Source organism: Monodelphis domestica, chromosome 1, assembly GCF_027887165.1.
Source record: "Monodelphis domestica isolate mMonDom1 chromosome 1, mMonDom1.pri, whole genome shotgun sequence".
Classification (NCBI taxonomy): domain Eukaryota; kingdom Metazoa; phylum Chordata; class Mammalia; order Didelphimorphia; family Didelphidae; genus Monodelphis; species Monodelphis domestica.
Window position 1 is genome coordinate 373,538,064 of NC_077227.1, and position 17,449 is coordinate 373,555,512.

A 17,449-nucleotide genomic window follows, 5' to 3' on the forward strand; every position below is an offset into this window, starting at 1 on the left:
CTTTAAAGGTAGAGAGTCAATTCAACTTGATAAGCATTTGTGAAATGCCTAGTATATGCCATGCATACATGGATGCTAGGGATACAACAACCAAAAGAAAATGTATCTTTGTCTTCAAGGAACTTAATTCAAATCTCTTTGTATTGGCCCAGGTTGGGGAATGGAAGGAACCAACAATGTGCCAGGAACTGTTCTAAGCACTTTACAAATATTATCTTGCAAATCAGCCAGGAATATAGGAACTATTATGACTCTCATTTTCCTGGAGATTAAACTGTGGCATCCAGAGGTTAAATGGCTTTCCCAGGGTCACACAGCTAGTAAGTGTCTGTGATCACATTTGAACTCAGGTCTTTCTGACTCCACTGTACTACTTTGATGCCTCTAGGGAAAGCTCTGTTCCTTAGGAAGTATATGTATGAGTGCATGGTCAGCATCCTTCAGACATGCTTCTGAGTCACCCTCTTTGCTTAGGAGTCCTTGCCACAGACTATATTTAATTAGTTTTTCTGCCTAATCCAGAAGGAAGAGGCCAAGATTCAGGAAACCCAAGTTCCGATTCTACCTTTGTATGGATTTGCTGGGTAGTCTTAACCCAATCACTTAATCTCTCTGCACCTCCTCAGCTTCCCTAACTGTTAAATGAAGGAACTTTGGCAGTTGAGAGAGACCAGGTGAGGAGTATCCATGCTGATGCATCTCTATGCTGTAGTTTAATTTAAGCACTTGGGTACCATGGCAATGAGAACTCTATAAATACCAGAGAGATGGTTTCATTACAGCTGGTCTGCTGGTTACTTTGCTAACTACCCCACCCCCTTCTTCCATCAAATCTTGGCTTATGCAGAATGGAAGGGATTAGAGCAGGGAGAGCTGCTTTGCAATAACTTCCATTTTTTTCCTTTTTTCTTTCTTTTTCTAAACATCTCCCTCGCCCCCTAAGCCACCCCAAAACTGAGAATTCCACTCCCACCTGCTAAATAAATATCTTATTCAACTAACTTCATAAATTGTGAAAGGCAAGTTCAAATTCCCAGTCCTGGACAAATGGGGCACCAAATATCCATAGGTCAGCCCAAAATGTCACTATTTGATCCCAAAGGCAGATGAATCTTATCCAGAAGGATATAGCATGACTTAATTACCCAGCAAATGCTATTATATTGTTCAGTTGTTCCCAATTCTTCTGATGCTATGGCCCATACTGTCCATGGGGTTTTCTTGGCAAAGATACTGGAGCGGTTTGTCATTTCCTTTTCCAGTGGATTAAGAAAAGCAGAGGCAAAATGGTTTACCCTGGGTCACAACAGTAATACATGTCTGGGGCTAGATTTGAACTTGGAGCTTCCTGACTCCAGATCCTATCCACTGTGTCATCTAACTGCCCTACCCAGCAAATAGGACAAGCAAATATAGAGAAACCAAGCTTCCCACCCCTCTCCCAGGGTTGTCCAATCCACTGCCTCTGATTTACAAGTGAGACAGACTGAGGTCAAGTGTCTTACCCAGGATTCCACAACTGGTGACCATCAGATGTAGGGTTTGAATCCTCTCCGTTCAGCACTCTAGCCACTATTTCATACTGACTTTATGGAGAAGAAGCTGGCCCCTGTTCTATCCTATTGAATTCTTTAAGAGATTCACAAGTCCTTCCATCTTCACAAAAGCTAATTTCCTTGACCTCCTCTCCCCAGCCTCCTCTAGCTTCCTCCTTTCACTCACCCCTACTCAAAAAAAACAAAAACCAAAAAACAGAAGCCCAGCTGCAATAGATAGGCTCCTAGCTTTTGCAAGTGACCTCCTCTCTGCCTGAAGTGTAAAGAATGCACCTGGTCCAGTTTCTCCAGAGATCAGCATCTTCCCTGCAGGTGTCAATGAACAGAAGGGCAGAGGTGACTTGGAGAACAGACAAGAATGCAGAAGAAACCAACATCATCCTCGTTCAAAAGCAGTGAAACTCCAAGAACAGCCAGTTATGATCAGCATATATGAGCCAAAGTCCAGGGAGGGGATCTGGAGTTTCCAGAAATAGAGAGGAGTACTTTGTTGGTGGAAGCATGTCCTTGGTGCAGGACAAATTAGGGAGATTTTCCAGGGTCCCATTTTGGGAGGGAAGGTGGGGTACCCAACCGTAGACAAGTGGGGACCAAGGACCTCCAGTGGGTGCAGAAGTAAGCCAGATAGCCCTCCCTAAACCCCTAAGGATTAAAAACCTGTAGCTGATTCAAAAATAGCCTGAAGGTAACATAAATACAATTTAATTAGAGGAATTTAAGTGTGTATTACTGAAAAACCTGGAGGAGAAAAGAGGTCAGGGAGAAGAGACACAAGCTTGAACTAGATGTCCTCACTGTGTTTACAGTCTAATTAGGAAAATACGATGATAAACAGAGATTTTTTTCCACTTTCCAGAAAACTACTGGATCTTCCATAAGTAGCAAGCACCCCTAGTGAATTTAAGAGAACATTACATTTCCTCCCCAAATCTATTAACATTCAGTTGTACAAGAAGACATCTGCTGCTTAAAATGAGAACACCTATAATCATGTACAGAAATTAATTAGAGTTCTGCCTAATGTTCTAGATTGGCAGAGTGGTACAATGATAAGAACATTGGCCATATAGTCAAAAGACCCGGATTCAAATATGGGTTCTGCCAATTAATAGCTGTGTGACTTTTGGTGAGATATTTAACTTCTCTGGGTTGTGGTTTTCTCCTCTGTAAAATGAAGAAATTGGATTAGATGACCTTCTAGCTTTGTTATCTTTTGTTAGAGGCATCAAGGTACAGTGGATAGAGCCCAGGAGTTGAAATCAGGAAGGCCAGAGTTCAAAGCCCACCTCAGACTTATTAGCTGAGTGAACCTAGGCGGATCTGTAACCACACTGAACCTCAGTTTTCTCATTTGCAAAATGCAGAGAATAACATCTTCTTTACAGGTTTGCTGGTCAAGTCACCTGGGGTCCCATCTACCTGTCACTGATTAATTGTATCATCTTAGAAAAGTCATTTAATGGGGCATCCAGGTGGCACAGTGGATAGAGTGCCATGCCTGAGGTCAGTAGGACCTGGGTTCAAATCTAGACTTAAACACTTCTTAACCATGTGACCCTGGACAAGTCACTTGCCCCACTTGCTTAGCCCTTACCCTTCTGCCTCAGAACTGACACTATCTAACATTAGATCATAGTGTATCTTAGTATTCTGAGAGGGTAAAGTTTTTTTTTTTTTAAGAAAGAACAAATGAAAAGAAAAGTCATTTAATGTCTCCAAAGGGATTGGAGTAGATGGTCTGTAAAGCCTTTCTTTATGACTTGCATATTTTCTCTTTGTGAAAGAATCAGGAAGCAACTCAGCCTCTAGTCATGCATGATTAGTGAAAAGGAAAAAAGCAACTTATTGGTTCAAACATGGGAAGCTAACTCTATGGGTGTTATTGGAATTGCACAAGAGACATTATGAGCCAGGGAGGAACAGACACTGAGTAGGAGGAGGAAGGAGAAAACTCCCTAGCAGAGATTATTTCAACTTCTGCTTTCTTGAGGAATGCAGATATGAACAGGGAAGAGGCTATGGTTTGACAGATATATTCCATTATTTAAGCTTTCTCTCCTCTCTTCTCTGTCTCTCCCCATAAAATGTACTGTCCTCCCCCGGGAACTCGATGAAATGTTTAAACATGAAATGGCCTCTTCACTCCTGCAGCCCTTTTAAAGGGGTCAGTCTAGAAGTGGAGACAGTGTAGAAAGAACTCAGAGTAGATAGAGGACTGGACTAGGAGTCCAAAAGACTTGAGTTCCTTGATATCTCTGGGAGCCTCTGTTTCCTTACCTGTGAAATGGGATTTCCCACAACCCACATCACAAAGTTGTTGAGAGGCTCAAATGAGAAGATCCTGTGAAGTGCTTTGTAAGTCTTGAAGCACAATATGTCAACTCTTTTGAGAGAGCTCCTGGGATCACAGATTTAGAGTTGGAAGGGACCTTAGAGTCTACTTGACCTAATCTCCTTGTTTTACAGGTGAGGAAACTGAGGCACAGAGCCCTTATGTGTCTTTTTATTTTATTTTATTTTTTTGAAAAAGAAACCCAGGATCTGGGCTCAGATCTTAGTACAAATCAAACGACCTTTCCACTGCCCCTAGTCCTGAATCCCATGTCAGTCTTGTACCAGCTGTGCAACTTGTGGGTGCCATTTTCCTTCTTGGATGCTCAGTTTCCAAATCTGTGAAATGGGTTCCTGAAAATTTACCTTGTTTCAGTGGATTTAGCTGAAAACCAATGAGTAAGTGTTATATGAAGTGTTTCATAAGGATAAAGTGCCCCATCAGTGTCAGAGATCCATCCTTATTATTATTGCTCTCCACGGCCCAATTGATTCGGGTCATCTACCTTCCCCAAATGGGGAAGGGAAGGACTGTTGCTTATTTTCAAATACTACTAACTTGTTGGATTTCTCGGCCAGCTCACCTGGAAGGCAGGTGGATTGACTGTGCAGAGGAGGAAGGAGGGGAGGGGCCCCCAGCCCTCTGGTCCTGGCCAGATTCCTGTGGCTCGATCACCTGTGGAATGATGGCCAGCACTGCAGAGCATGTGGGCTGGCTGGTTTCCCCTTTCATCTCCTTCCCATATGCCTGCAACAGCGGTGTGCAGGTTCACAGAATACCTAGCGAGGATTCACACAGCCATCTTGTGGGTTCACGGGGCAGCCGCCAGCCAGTCATCTGTTTTATTACCGCATGCTGTTCCTTGCTTTTGATGACACAGGCTGGCTTTGTGGGGAGGGAGGTGGGTGCCAACGAATGGTCCCAGGGAAATGGGGAGAACAGTGACAACGAGTCAGTTCTTGCTCCTCTGCCTCTCCCTCCCACCCCGTGCCATGGTTTGGAAGGTAGACAGCTTGGAAACAAATGGCACAAGCATCTAAACTAAAGGAAAGTTAAAACTGGATGGTCGCATCAGAAATACCCCTGTATAACCAACCTTTCTGGCCATAATTTTTGGTTGTTCATTTGTCTCAGCCGTGTTTGACTCCTCATGACCCCCTTTGGGGTTTTCTTGGCAAAGATAGTATTTTGTCATTTCCTTCTCCAGCTCATTTTATGGATACAAAAAATAGGGTTAAGTGACTTACCCAAGGTCATACATCTACTAAGTATCTGAGGCAAGATTTGAACTCAGGGAAACAAGCCTCTCTGGCTCCATGCCTGGCACTCTGTTCACTGGGTCTGTGTCAATTGGCTCTCCAAGCATGTTTTACATCACTCCCCTTCATTTACTCTAATGTCAAATTAAACTGAACTTCTTGTTGTCACACATGTACAATACTCCATCTCCCATCCCTTTTTATATGAAGAGTCGTGGCCTCTTGTGACTAGAACACACGCTATCTTTACCTCTACCTCTTAGGATCCCTAGTCAAGACCATAAGCATTTATCAAGCCCCACAGTGCCAGGCACTGTGCAAGGCATTGAGAATAAAAAGAAAGGCAAAGATCTCCAAGTTTAATGTGGGAGAGAGACAACATGCAACCAACTGTGTTACAAGTATATTCTGTATATTTACAAACCACTCCAGGTACTGAGGAAGCAGTAGAGAGAGCATTAGGCCTGGAATCCAAAAAAATTAAGTTCATATATAGTCTCAAATACTTATTAGCTGGGGCAACAAGGTGGCTCAGTGGATATAAAGCTGGGCCTAGAGATGGGAGATCCTGGGTTCAAATCTAGCCTCAGATACTTCTAGCTGTGTGACCCTGGGCAAGTCGCTTAAAGCCAATTACCTAGTCCCTACTACTCTTCTGTCTTGGAACCAATAGTTAGAATCAATTCTTTAAAAAAAAAAAGGTTTTTATTATTTTTATTTTAATAACAAATTTCCACATAGCTTTTCCAAAATTGGATGATTCAAATTGTCTCCCTCTCTTCTTCTGTCCCCACCTCCCAGAGGTGGCAAGCAATTCAGTCTGGGTTATACCTGTATTACCACGAAAAACAGATTTGCATATTATTCATTTTTGCAAGTGAATAATCTTATAAAACCAAAACCTCTAAAATATACCCAAATAAACAAGGGATAAACCATATGTTTTCATCAGCATTCCTACTCCAACAGTTCTTTCTTTGGAGATGGATGGCATTCTTTTTCATAAGTCTTTCAAAAGTTTTCTGTATTGTGGTATTGCTGTTAGTAGCAAGGTCTTGATTGTTCCATGTTGCAGTTACTGTGTATAATGATCTCCTGGTTCAGCTTATTTCCCTCTATATCAGTTCATGTAGGTCTTTCCAGCTCTTTCTGATGTCATTCTGTTCATTATTCCTTACAGAACAATAGTATTACATCACCATCATATAACACAATTTGTTCAGCCATTCTCCAATTGAGGGACATCCCTTTAGTTTCCAATTCTTTGCTGCCACAAAAAAAGAGTAGCTATGAATATTTTTATACAAACAGGTCCTTTCCCATTCTTAGTATCAATTTTAAGACAGAAGGTAGGGTTTTAAAAAGAAAAATCAAATACTAGCTATGTGACCTTGGGCAAGTCACTTAACCCCAATCTGTTCCAGTTTTCTGAACTCTAAAATGGAAATCATAACAGCCCCTACCTCCCAGGGTTGATGTGAAGATCAGGTGAGGTAATATTTGTAAAGGACATTAGCACAGTGCCTGGCACCTAGCTATGCTAATAAATACTTGGGTCTTTTCCTTCTATGTACAAACAAAATGGAGATGAGATGAATACTATATAATCACAGAAGGAAGACATTATCATTAAGGAGGACCAGGATGCTCCTTGCCAAAGGTAAGATTTTAGCTCATTCTGTAGCATATTCCCAATGGACTTGAAGCTGGAGAAGCCAAGAGATGGAGATGAAAAGGGAAGGAATTCTTAGTTTCCTGCAAAATTCAGCTCCCACATCACTTCTAACATGAGACATTCTTAGTCTCTCCAGATGTTGATACTTCTTCTCTTTAAATCCCTTTGTATTTATTTTATATAAGCATTTCCTCTTTTTTCCCTACCCCACCCCACCCCTCAAAAGAAAAGCTCTTTGAAGTCAGTGAGTCTTTAATTTTTTTTGTCTTTTTATCTCTAGCACCTAGCCTAGGGTTTGGCACTTAGAAACCTTTAATGAGTATTTGTCAATTGAAAATCAAAATTAATCGGAAAAAACAATCTGTTGCCAAATAAGACAAAGGAGAAATACTTTCCAGTGAGATAATCAAATACAGCAATGCTGCATGGTGGAAATATCAAAATCTCCAAGGAATCAAAACTGTGAATGATCCAAATGGCAATGACACATAGCTGACACAAATACCTGGTTGCATTTTCCCAATGGTGATCTGCAGGCAAGAAGCAGAGTAAGGGGAATCACTGAGGAAACACGTGATGGGAAAAGGCGGTGAGCCAGTCATATGCGAGGGACGGCATCAAATGTAGAAGCGTGACAGGTGAACTGGCAGAGAGTGGGACTGGTACCCACAAAATGTGAACAGACCTAAAAGAAGGCTTCTAGCACACTGGGCTAATCTTTTGTAGAGGATCTATGGAAGAAGAACTTGGCACATGTTTGTTAAGCACCATCCATGTGCCAGGAGTTGTCATCTTATCTATGTAAGTATTCTCTCCAACATACTCCTGCATGACTTGCCTCTCTGTATCACAACCCATCCATGCCTGCCCATCCTGCACTACTCTTGTCCACGTCCTCTGACATATTCAATATACGCTCAACACCTAACAACCTAGGAAATAGAAATACAACAGAGTTCCTGCCCTTGGAAAGTTTACTGGAAGAACATAAATGATAACCACACACAATGAGACAAAATGTCCTCTAATGTCCTTTCAGATAAAGATCCTAAGCATGAATGGGTGAAGATCTTCATGGATAGAGGGATGAGATCACAATTCTATTTGAAGTATATCTCATATAGGCATTCATAATTTTACCGACTAGATGGTAGTGGAGGAAAAGGTAGCACCTAGAAGAGTTTTGTTGTACTTGGAGGCACATAAAATCCTTTAGCTATCCAATGGACTTGAAGCATAAACTATGCCTATTAGAGTGAGATCTATCAATCATTACCTAGTGAATCCCTTCATTTTAGCCATTAACAAGCAAGCAGTGGCTGAAGAAATGAACCCTCTCCCCTTTGCAGAGGTGAGAGACAATGGATATAGAATGCTGTATCTACTATCAGACACAAGTGATATATTGATTGGTTTTGTTGAACTACTTTTTTCTTTTGTAAGCTTTATTAGCAGGGATGGCTCACTGATTAGGGGAGGAGGGATATATTCAGAGAGATGATGATATAAAAGCTAAATAGCAATAAAAATAGACAATTAGTAAAACTGATCATGATCAATCCCATTTAATCATGATGACATTTAATGGATATGTTATCTTCTCTATATGGATAGTTCTCCCAATAATGCATATCATAACTGATCCATGCTGGCCCATCCCTGCCACCCCCTTCCCAAAGTGACACTTTAATGTTATAGAAACCATATTGCATTGTCTAAAGTCCTTCCCAGGATGTGGCAGGGTACAAGATGTCTTCTTTTTTCTTCTCTTTTTCTATTGATATCCTAAGGAGTTGAAGCATTGGACTGTCCAAAAAGATATTTCACCTTGTTCTCTTGGTTTTTTTTATTTTATTTTACTTTCACCATTTTTAAAATGAGGGTAACATCAATAGTATCTATCTCAGAAGATGGCTGTGCTGTTGTGAGACTCAAATGAGGTGTTTCAAAACTTGACACAATTTTAGGCTATTAAAGCATATTTTGTGTGTGTGTGTGTGTGTGTGTGTGTGTGTGTGTGTTTTAAACCTTTGCACATCTTAAAAGTACTACATTAATGTCAATTTTTATTTTTAACATGACTCTCCTAAGTCTCTTGTTCAATCTACCTACATAATAATGATAACAATAAAAATGATAACATTTATAAACACTTTAAAGTAAATCTCATTTTGTCATCATGGCCATCCTGGAAGGTAGATGCTATTATTATCCCCATTTTACATATTAGGGAATGAGACAGATAGAGGTCAAATGACTTACCCAAGGTCACACAACTGTTAACTGCCTAAAGTAGGATTTGATTGTTTTTGAAAATGGAAAGTGAATGGAGAGGACAGAGGAAGGCTTGACAAGTCAGGAGTTCCCCCAGAGAGAAATGATTCATGTCTCTGAGGCCCTAAGAGACCTTTGAACTCTTTAGAATATGAGAAGAAACATCTGAAGCCTAAGATCTCAGGCATTCACCCATATAGCTTGACATCTTGTGCCTTGCCACATTTTGGGAAGGACTTTAGACACTGCAATATGGCTTCTATGACATTAAAGTGTCACTTTGGGAAGTGTGTGTGTGTGTGTGTGTGTGTGTGTGTGTGTGTGTGTGTGTAACAGAGAGAGAGAGAGAGAGAGAGAGTTTGTCATTAAGTATCCCAGAATGGGAGAAGCTGAAGGGCAAGGGTAGCTTTAGTTTATCAGAGCTGGTTTGGAATCCCATCTCTACTATTTACAGTGTCAGCCTAGGGCAAGGCATTTTGTGTCTCTAGGCTTGTTTCCTCATCTAGTTGATCCCTTCTAACCCTAAATCTATGAGCCTAATGAAGCATGAGTCAAATAGGGATAGGCTTGGAATAGCAGGAATATCTGTAGACATGAGAGACCTGGGAACCTTAAAAGGAAGGTTAGATTCATTCCTTTGCTAAATTCATGTTGACCACAGAGTTGGGCACTATGTGATTGAAGAAACAGAACAGAGAATGGGCCTTAGCCCCTCACAATCTAATATGTCAGGATAAGTAATCCAGGAATTTTTAAAAAATGGTTATGGTTAACCATCCTTGTAAACATCATACATGATATGGTGTAAGCACAAAACCATCTTATTTTTTTTTTAAACAAGGAAGCTATCTGGAAGAGGTGAAACACAAAAAAGCTTTCTTAAATGCAAGGAAAAGGGAACAGAGAACATGATGAGTTGGGAAAAGTTTTTAGATTTGGGGAATTGAGCGAGAGATACCCAGATAGATTAGAGAAACAGACTGATAAAGTGAGGGCAGAATCTGACAAACACCATAGGACTATAGATTAGACCTAGAAGAGAATGCAGCAGCCATTTATCTAACCCCCTTGTTTCACAAATGAGAAAACTGAGGCCCAGAAGGGTTAAGTGACTTGTCCACTGTCATATAGGTAATAACAATAAACGGATTTTTTTTTTGACCCATGTTCTCTGACTCCTAAGCCAGTGTTCTTTTTCTTTCATTTTCACCAATGCTATAATTTCTCCATTTGGGGACTGACTACTTTTGCATAATAAATATTGAAGGTATGAGAGCCAAGTCTATCATAAGGTAGGAGTGACATTGGTATGTGGGGGAAACTAGATTGCACTGAGCGAAGATCACTATTTGTTCCCACCAGTGAGTGACTCCAGTCACTGGTTCAGACACAAACCCAGTGACTCCAGTCACTGGTTCAGGACAGGACAAACCCTTGCTTGCAGTTTCTAACTTGATCTATATGAAGAAAAGTAGAGTATGGAGTCAAAGATAATGAGGTCAATTCCTGGTAGGAGTCGATACCCGAGGGCTGGTCCCCAGATTAGTCTCGGATCTGGAGGTCTTGCCATGTGGCCAAAGTCCCAAAGAACTAGGCCAGTGGCCCTGGGGCTAGAGCCCCACCGGTCCAGGCTCCCGGCTTTGCTTGGGAGCCTAGGGAACCCAGGCGTCCTGCGCCCCGCCTCCCAGCCTCGCTGTTTCCGGGGCAGCGCAGTTACCTGCATTACAGCGGCAGCACCTGGCGGAGGCGGGGGCAGCAAGAGAGTCACTGCCGTGACCGCAGCAGAAACAAGAGGAGGGGACAGGGGCGGGAGAACGGAGCTGAGGACCGAGGCAGCCTGGAGCGGGTTGCTGCGAGCACAGTGCCCAGGGGGAGGCTCGCACTCGCGCTCTAGCTCCAGCCTTAGAGCCTGCTCCCGCTCAGTGCGGCCGGATCCCGGGAGCCAGCGGCTGGAGAGATTCTTCCTCCTCCCTTCGGCACCCCCCTCCCCACTATACTTACACACGCGCGCACGCTCTGCATAGCTTCGCCTGCCGGGGAGCCGAGCAGCACATGGGAGAGAGAGGCAGAGGACTGCGGTGAACCGAGTCAGGAGGAGGCAGATCAGAGCTCCGGTGCCCAGGGGAGCCTCCGTGCCCGGGCCGGGGCCGCAGGGCCGAATGGACAGCGCCCCAGCCCCGGCCGGCCCCCCCTGCTCCCGTTAGCGCCGCCCCTCTCGCTTTCCCCCTCGGTGCTCGGTGCCCGTGTGCCGGTGCCGGCTGCTCTCCGACCATCCCGGACTCAGCCCCCACCCCGCCGCCACCTCCGCCCCGGGCTGTGCCGCAGGAGCGGGCACGCTGCCCTTGGGCCGGGGCCACAGCAGCCGCAGCTCCCCCCGCCGGGCCCGGCCATGGTGCCCCCGCAGCTGGATGGGCCCGAACAGCCCCGCCGGCGCCGCTGAGCCCCGGGCCCCCCCAGCCGGGAGCTGCATGGGGGAGCGCGGACCGGCTCGGGAAGATGCCGAGGAAGGAGCTGCCCCTGCCCGAGGGCTGGGAGGAGGCCCGGGACTTCGATGGCAAGGTTTACTACATCGACCACACCAGTCGCACCACCAGCTGGATCGACCCGCGGGACAGGTAGGACATGGGAGAGGAAAGGGAAGGAGGAGGGAGCGGGAAAATCGCCTTCACTCCGACTGGTGCCCTACCCATGCCACCCCTCATACCCTACCTCCAGTCCCACTCCGCGGGGGAAGGGAGGGGGTGGCCGCGTGTTAGATGACGAGAGATTGGGGTATTAGGGGCAGGTGTCTGACTCTCTCTTCACATAGCTTATTCGAGCTGGAAAAGACCTTGGGAATGGGCTAGCCCAACCCCTCCTTTTAGCGATAAGACTTCTGCATTAAAAATTTTTTGCTTTGAGGTTTTGGAGTGGGGGGAGGGGGCAGGGGGTTACTTTTTTCACCGCCTTCCTATCTGGCAAACCAGACGAACTCTTTGGCCCCGCACCTGCTCCCGACAGCCCTCCGTGGGTTTCCCACGGCTTAGGTGATGCTCAAACGTCTGGGGTTGCCGGTAACTATTTTCAGTGAAGGATCAAAGTCTGCTTTTCTCATATCGAGGAGCTCTTTCACCTTTAGAGCTGAGGGGGTGACTACTGGGGGGATGAACTGTCCTAGACTCACTTGAGGGCCCTCACCGCTATCATTCCCCTTCACACCCCTCCCATTTACCAGAGCGCCGGCCAGGAAGCCTATTCCTCCTAGGAAACATCAGCGAGTGCACCTCTGGTCTACAGGGCCTTTTCTCAGAAAGTAGCTTATTGTTGTCAGAGGAGTACCCCTACCTATCTTGTCCCAGTGTTTTCCCCTACCCCCAGAACCACCTGGGTAAGCAAAAAGATAGGGCTTGAAGAGAAGAAAGGAGGGACTGGGCAGGCAAGATGTCCTTAGAAACACAACAGGCCCTTTTAGAGCTAGAGTTTCTAAAGAGTGTAGTTCCCCAACATCTGGGAAATATGAGTGTTGGAGGGTAGGAGCAGGAAGAAGTCACTTAGTAGCCAAAGGAGGCAGATGGATAAGGAGCTGGACTGGAGGTAGGAAAAGGCCTAAGAGAATACCCGAGAAGAACTGAATTTGAATCAGTGAAGAAGCCTTAGGCCTTAGGGAGCTGAGGTCCGGGCAATTATCACACACTCAAGTGGACATCAAAGGCTCCCATAAAGGAATTGAGGGGGGTGGGGGGAAGGGATAAGGGGAGGCAACCAGTGAACTGAAGGGAAGCAGAAATGACAGGAAGATGAGTGAGAGGGAAGGCTGTGAGGGAGGGTGGGGAAACCCAGATAGCCTGCAACCTGGGCTAAGCTGCCTGGCTCACCAAGAATGTCACAGCTACTTGGGAGCTGTTATAATGTTAATGGAGGTGAGAGGCCTCTCTTGTACCCATTGTGATCATTTCCTCCTCCTCCTCTTTCTTCCCACTCTAGAACTTCTCACCCCCTGCTTCTGCACAAGAAGGAGCAGGGATATATATAATGTCCTGTCTCTGGTAGGCACCACTATTCCCTCCTCCTCTGGGCAGCACTCAGTGCTTACTTTTCAAAGCAGATAATATTTATTTGTAAAGTGCTTAGAACAGTGTCTGACACATAAAAAGTGCTCAATAAAATGCCTTTCCTTTTCCCTTCCCCTTCTCTGCTAAAAAGCAGAGTCTGAGAAGGCCCAAGGGGCTCCCCCTTCCCTGTTCTGAGAATCCTGGCCCCATCGTTGCTTATTTTGTTCCAATTTCCCCAATAAGGAATGATCTTTGAAAGTATCTGATCTGTAATGCCCCTTGCCACCATGGTCTACAAAGTACAAAGTCCCATGGGGTGATATAACTTGGATCCTTCATAGCTGGTGTGAATGTCCTGTGGCCTTCAGGTACCTATAAGATGAGGTCCCTAGAAAGCAACCTGTAAGAGGGAGGCCCAGCATCCAAGACCAGAATGTAGAAAGATGTGAGTCAGACATTCTTTCTCACTGATGGCAAACCGGACAAATCCTTGTTCCTTCCTTTGCCCTGGACTTTCATAATTTCATAGCATCATAGATTTGGATCTGGAAGGCCCAATGAGATTAGACGATTTGCTCAGGGTCACACAGCTAGTGTCTAAAAGAAGATCCCAACCCATTTCTTCCTGACTCCAAACCTAAAGCCCAATGCACTACCCCTCAAAACCTCCAGAAATTCAGTATTTATTTCAGGTCCTATAAGATTCCAGATATAGATCTTTAAGGGGTCTCAGACTGTCCAGTCCATATCCCTTACATTACTGATGAGAAGACTTGAGCAAGGAAAGTTAGCTAACTAGTGTGAAGTCACACAGATAGTAATCATAAAAAGTGGAATTTGAACCCAGATCCTCTGATGCCAGACAGTACCCATTCTACTGTACCACACTGCATATATCAGTGATATATTTCTAGAATTATCAGATAATGCAGCTATACCCCCCACTTTTTCCCCCATAACCCCCCAGGAAAAGCTCAAGGTTCAAAATCTTAGAAACCTTCTTTTCCAATGCTCACTTCCTGAAAGGAACCCCCTCTTCCAAGCCAAATAGGCACATACATATCTGTTTCTGTGATTCCAGGGCATTAGAAAATCCTAGGGATTCCAATCTTCTTTGCTCCCCCTCCTACAAAAGTACAAATATGCTGATTGTCTAGGCATTAAAATAGATAATCTCAATCTCTCTTCCAGTTCTGTAATCACCACCCTTTGAAGGCTTTGTTGATATAAAACATTTCCTCAGGCTAGATTAGGCTAAGGAGAAGGTGACTTGTGGATTGCCCGGTATAGAACATGCAGCTGGTCTCTCTTGGCCTTTTGTGTAGAATCTAAGGAATCTAAGAATTTGGGATTGTTGACTCTGAATGCCATTGGATGGAGGACTTCTTGGAATTTAGGGAAGCAGTTTGGGACTGGAGAAAGAGAACTATCTCTGGAGTCAGATGACCTGAGTTCAAATTCCGCCTTTGACTTGCTTGCCTGATTTTGGGGAAATTGTCCAATTTTCTGGGCCTCAGATTTACATTTGTAAAATGATGAAGGTTGGACTAGATGGACATTGAGAAGTCTTTCAACTCTAAATCTGTAATCCCATGATACAAGGGGAATGGAGAGGGAAAGTGGAAAGAATGCTAGCTTTAGGGTCAAAGGATCTGAATTTGAAACCCATCCCTGATGTCTATTCCCTGGGTGACTCTAGGAAAGTCATTTTACCCTCTTGTGCCTCAGTTTCCTCATCTATAAAATGAGGGTGTTGGCTTAGATGAGATCTCTTCCAATTCTAGGTCTATTATCCTTTGACCCTTTCCTGCTCACCTACTTACCAGCAACTATGTCTATTCTATCGGGCCAGTGACTTCCCCTTTCTGACTGTTTTCTTACATGTAAAAAGAAAGGCTTGGAGCAGTGTCATAAATTGGAAAGAATATTTGGATTTGGAATAAGAAGATCCAGATCCCAGCACTGCCACTAAATATCTTCATGACCTGAAACAAATCACCTCACTATCTCTGGGCCTCTGTTTCTTCCTCTGTAAAATGGGGATGGGGGGAGCATTTGAGCTAGATGATTTCTAAGGTCCTTCCCAAAAGACTATGTAAGCTCTCCGTGAGCAAAGATTGGCCCCTTCCCTTCCCTTTTTTTTTGTTTTTGCATTCCTGCACCTAGCATAAAGCTTTGCACACAGTAAGCATTTAATAAATGGTTGTCAAATTCCAGCTCTAGATCGAGGCTTCTATGCTGAAGCTCTCTCTAAAGGCTCTTCTAAGAGATCTGCATCTCCCCAGACCTCCTGACTTAGGGGCTGGATGGAGAGTGCTGGGCTGTGGGGAGAAGGGGCGTGACTGAGCTATGGGAGTTTAACAAAGCTAAATGCAGTACAGTTCCTTCTTAGAGGGGGTAAGATCCTGCCAAGGTAATTACATGTCTAAAACTAGTTAATGCTTTAAAACAAGATGATTTTCTTTTCTTCTCTAGCAATTGTTTTTGGGGGTGTTTTTCTTCCCCCTGGCTTTTTCCTCACTTGATGTGAAGATGCCCACACATCCCCTCCATCTAGGGAAGTTCAGTCGAATGATCGTTATTTAGTCCGAAAAGTAATTTCTTAGCCACGGTGGGGAGAACAGACTCTCCAGTTACCAGCTCAAAAGAATGTCTTGGCACATTCCTCCCTCTGGGGGTAAAGCTGTTTTGTGTGCTGTCCTGCGGATGGAGGGAGGCTGCTGGGGGTAGGGAATCCGATTTAAGGCTTCCCTTTCACTAGGGGAGTTGAAGAGCAGCCAGGCAGCCAGTCCTGCCAGCTCTCCCCCTTCCCCTAGAGGAAGACTGGGAGGTTGAAATTCCTGCAGATGGTTGTCCGAACAACCTTAGAGAGCCAAATGTGTAGCTCGCATTCCTTGCCCACTAGGCTAAAGGCTCCAATGTTACCACAAGTCACCATTGATGAGAGGGTCAGGCCCAGGAGCCCGATGGGTCATCTGGGACCAGGTTCTGCCAGTCTGGCATTCACAGGGCCTAGGAGCAGTTCTTATCTTGCAGAATAATTGAGCCTTCTTCAAGGAGCAAACAAGGACCAGGCCAGGGTTACCTGATACCATGTTGCAGTGGGGGGGAAAAGGATGGCAAGGCACATAGAAGACCTTGGTTCAATTCCTGGCTTAGGGACAAAATAGCTGTATGACTTTGGGCAAGTCACTTAACTTGATCTTCAGTTTTCTCATCTGTTGAAATGAAAAGAGAATGTGGAAGTTGGAGCAAATGGCTTCTAAAAATCCCTTCTTGCTTTTGCACTCTTTGGTATGGTTTTGTGGAGTTCTAGGACAGATATGAGTTGTCATTCTCTAAGAAAAAGACCAATTTGAACAAGCTCTGCTAGGAAAGATTTTTTTAACCCCAGTTTTACTCTTTTTATTTTTTTAAACCCTTACTTTCCTTCTTAGAGTCCATACTGTGTGTTGGTTCCAAAGCTGGAGTGCAGCAAAGGCTAAGAAATGGGGATTAAGAGATTTACCTAAGGTCATACAGCTAGGAAGTGTCCAAATAGGAATTTGAACCCAGGACCTTGAGTCTCTAGACCTGGTTCTCAATCCACTGAACCACCTAGTTGGCCCTCCCACCTCAATTGTATTCTAATCAGATGTTCTTATGCTTTTAATTGGAAAAAAAAAGGAATGGGGTGGGGGAGTACCTGGGGCTTTTATTCATCCTGTCAAGGAAAAACAAATAAGGGTCAATCCTATAGTGCTGGATTACATACAAAATGTGCATTTTTAAAGTCTTCACTCTAGGTCTGCAATCTGGAAGATCTGAGTTCAAAAGAGGCCTCAGATACTATGGGACCCTGGATAAGTTTCCTTAACCTTTGCTTCAGTTTCCTTACCTGTAAAATGGGGATAACAATAGCCCCTACCCCCCAAGGTTGTTGTGAGGATCAAATGAGATATTTGTAAAATACTTAACAAAGAATCAAGGTAGCACAGTGGATAGAGAGCCCAGGTCTGGAGTCAGGAGAACCTGGGGTCAAATCTAGTCGCAGACCCTAGCTTAGCTGTGTGACTCTGGGCAAGTCACTTAAGCTCATTTGCCTAGTCTTTGCCCTTCTGTCTTAGAGTTGTTACTAAGGCAGAAAATAAGATTAAAAATTTTTTTTAAATTAAAAAATACTTAACACAATGCTTGGCACAGAAAGCACTATATGAGTATTATTTTTATTATTATTACTATAAAATTATTTCTGGCATTGTCTATCCAATTCTGACATAATATGACATGGAAAATCCAAAAGCTGCTCCAACATTATCCACCAGGAACCAGCACTTCAGTCT

The 17,449-nt window shown here is 44.2% G+C and overlaps 1 protein-coding gene across 1 annotated transcript in view; it reads left to right on the forward strand.

The window, feature by feature from the left end:
* The first annotated feature begins 11,581 nt into the window (after nt 1–11,581).
* Nucleotides 11,582–17,449, forward strand: part of WWC1 (WW and C2 domain containing 1) — a 153,545-nt gene continuing 147,677 nt past the window's right edge. Inside the window, exon 1 of the mRNA XM_007473983.3 lies at nt 11,582–11,711. Coding sequence (XP_007474045.1) covers nt 11,593–11,711 — 119 coding nt within the window. The 5' untranslated portion in view covers nt 11,582–11,592. The remainder of the gene's footprint in view (nt 11,712–17,449) is intronic.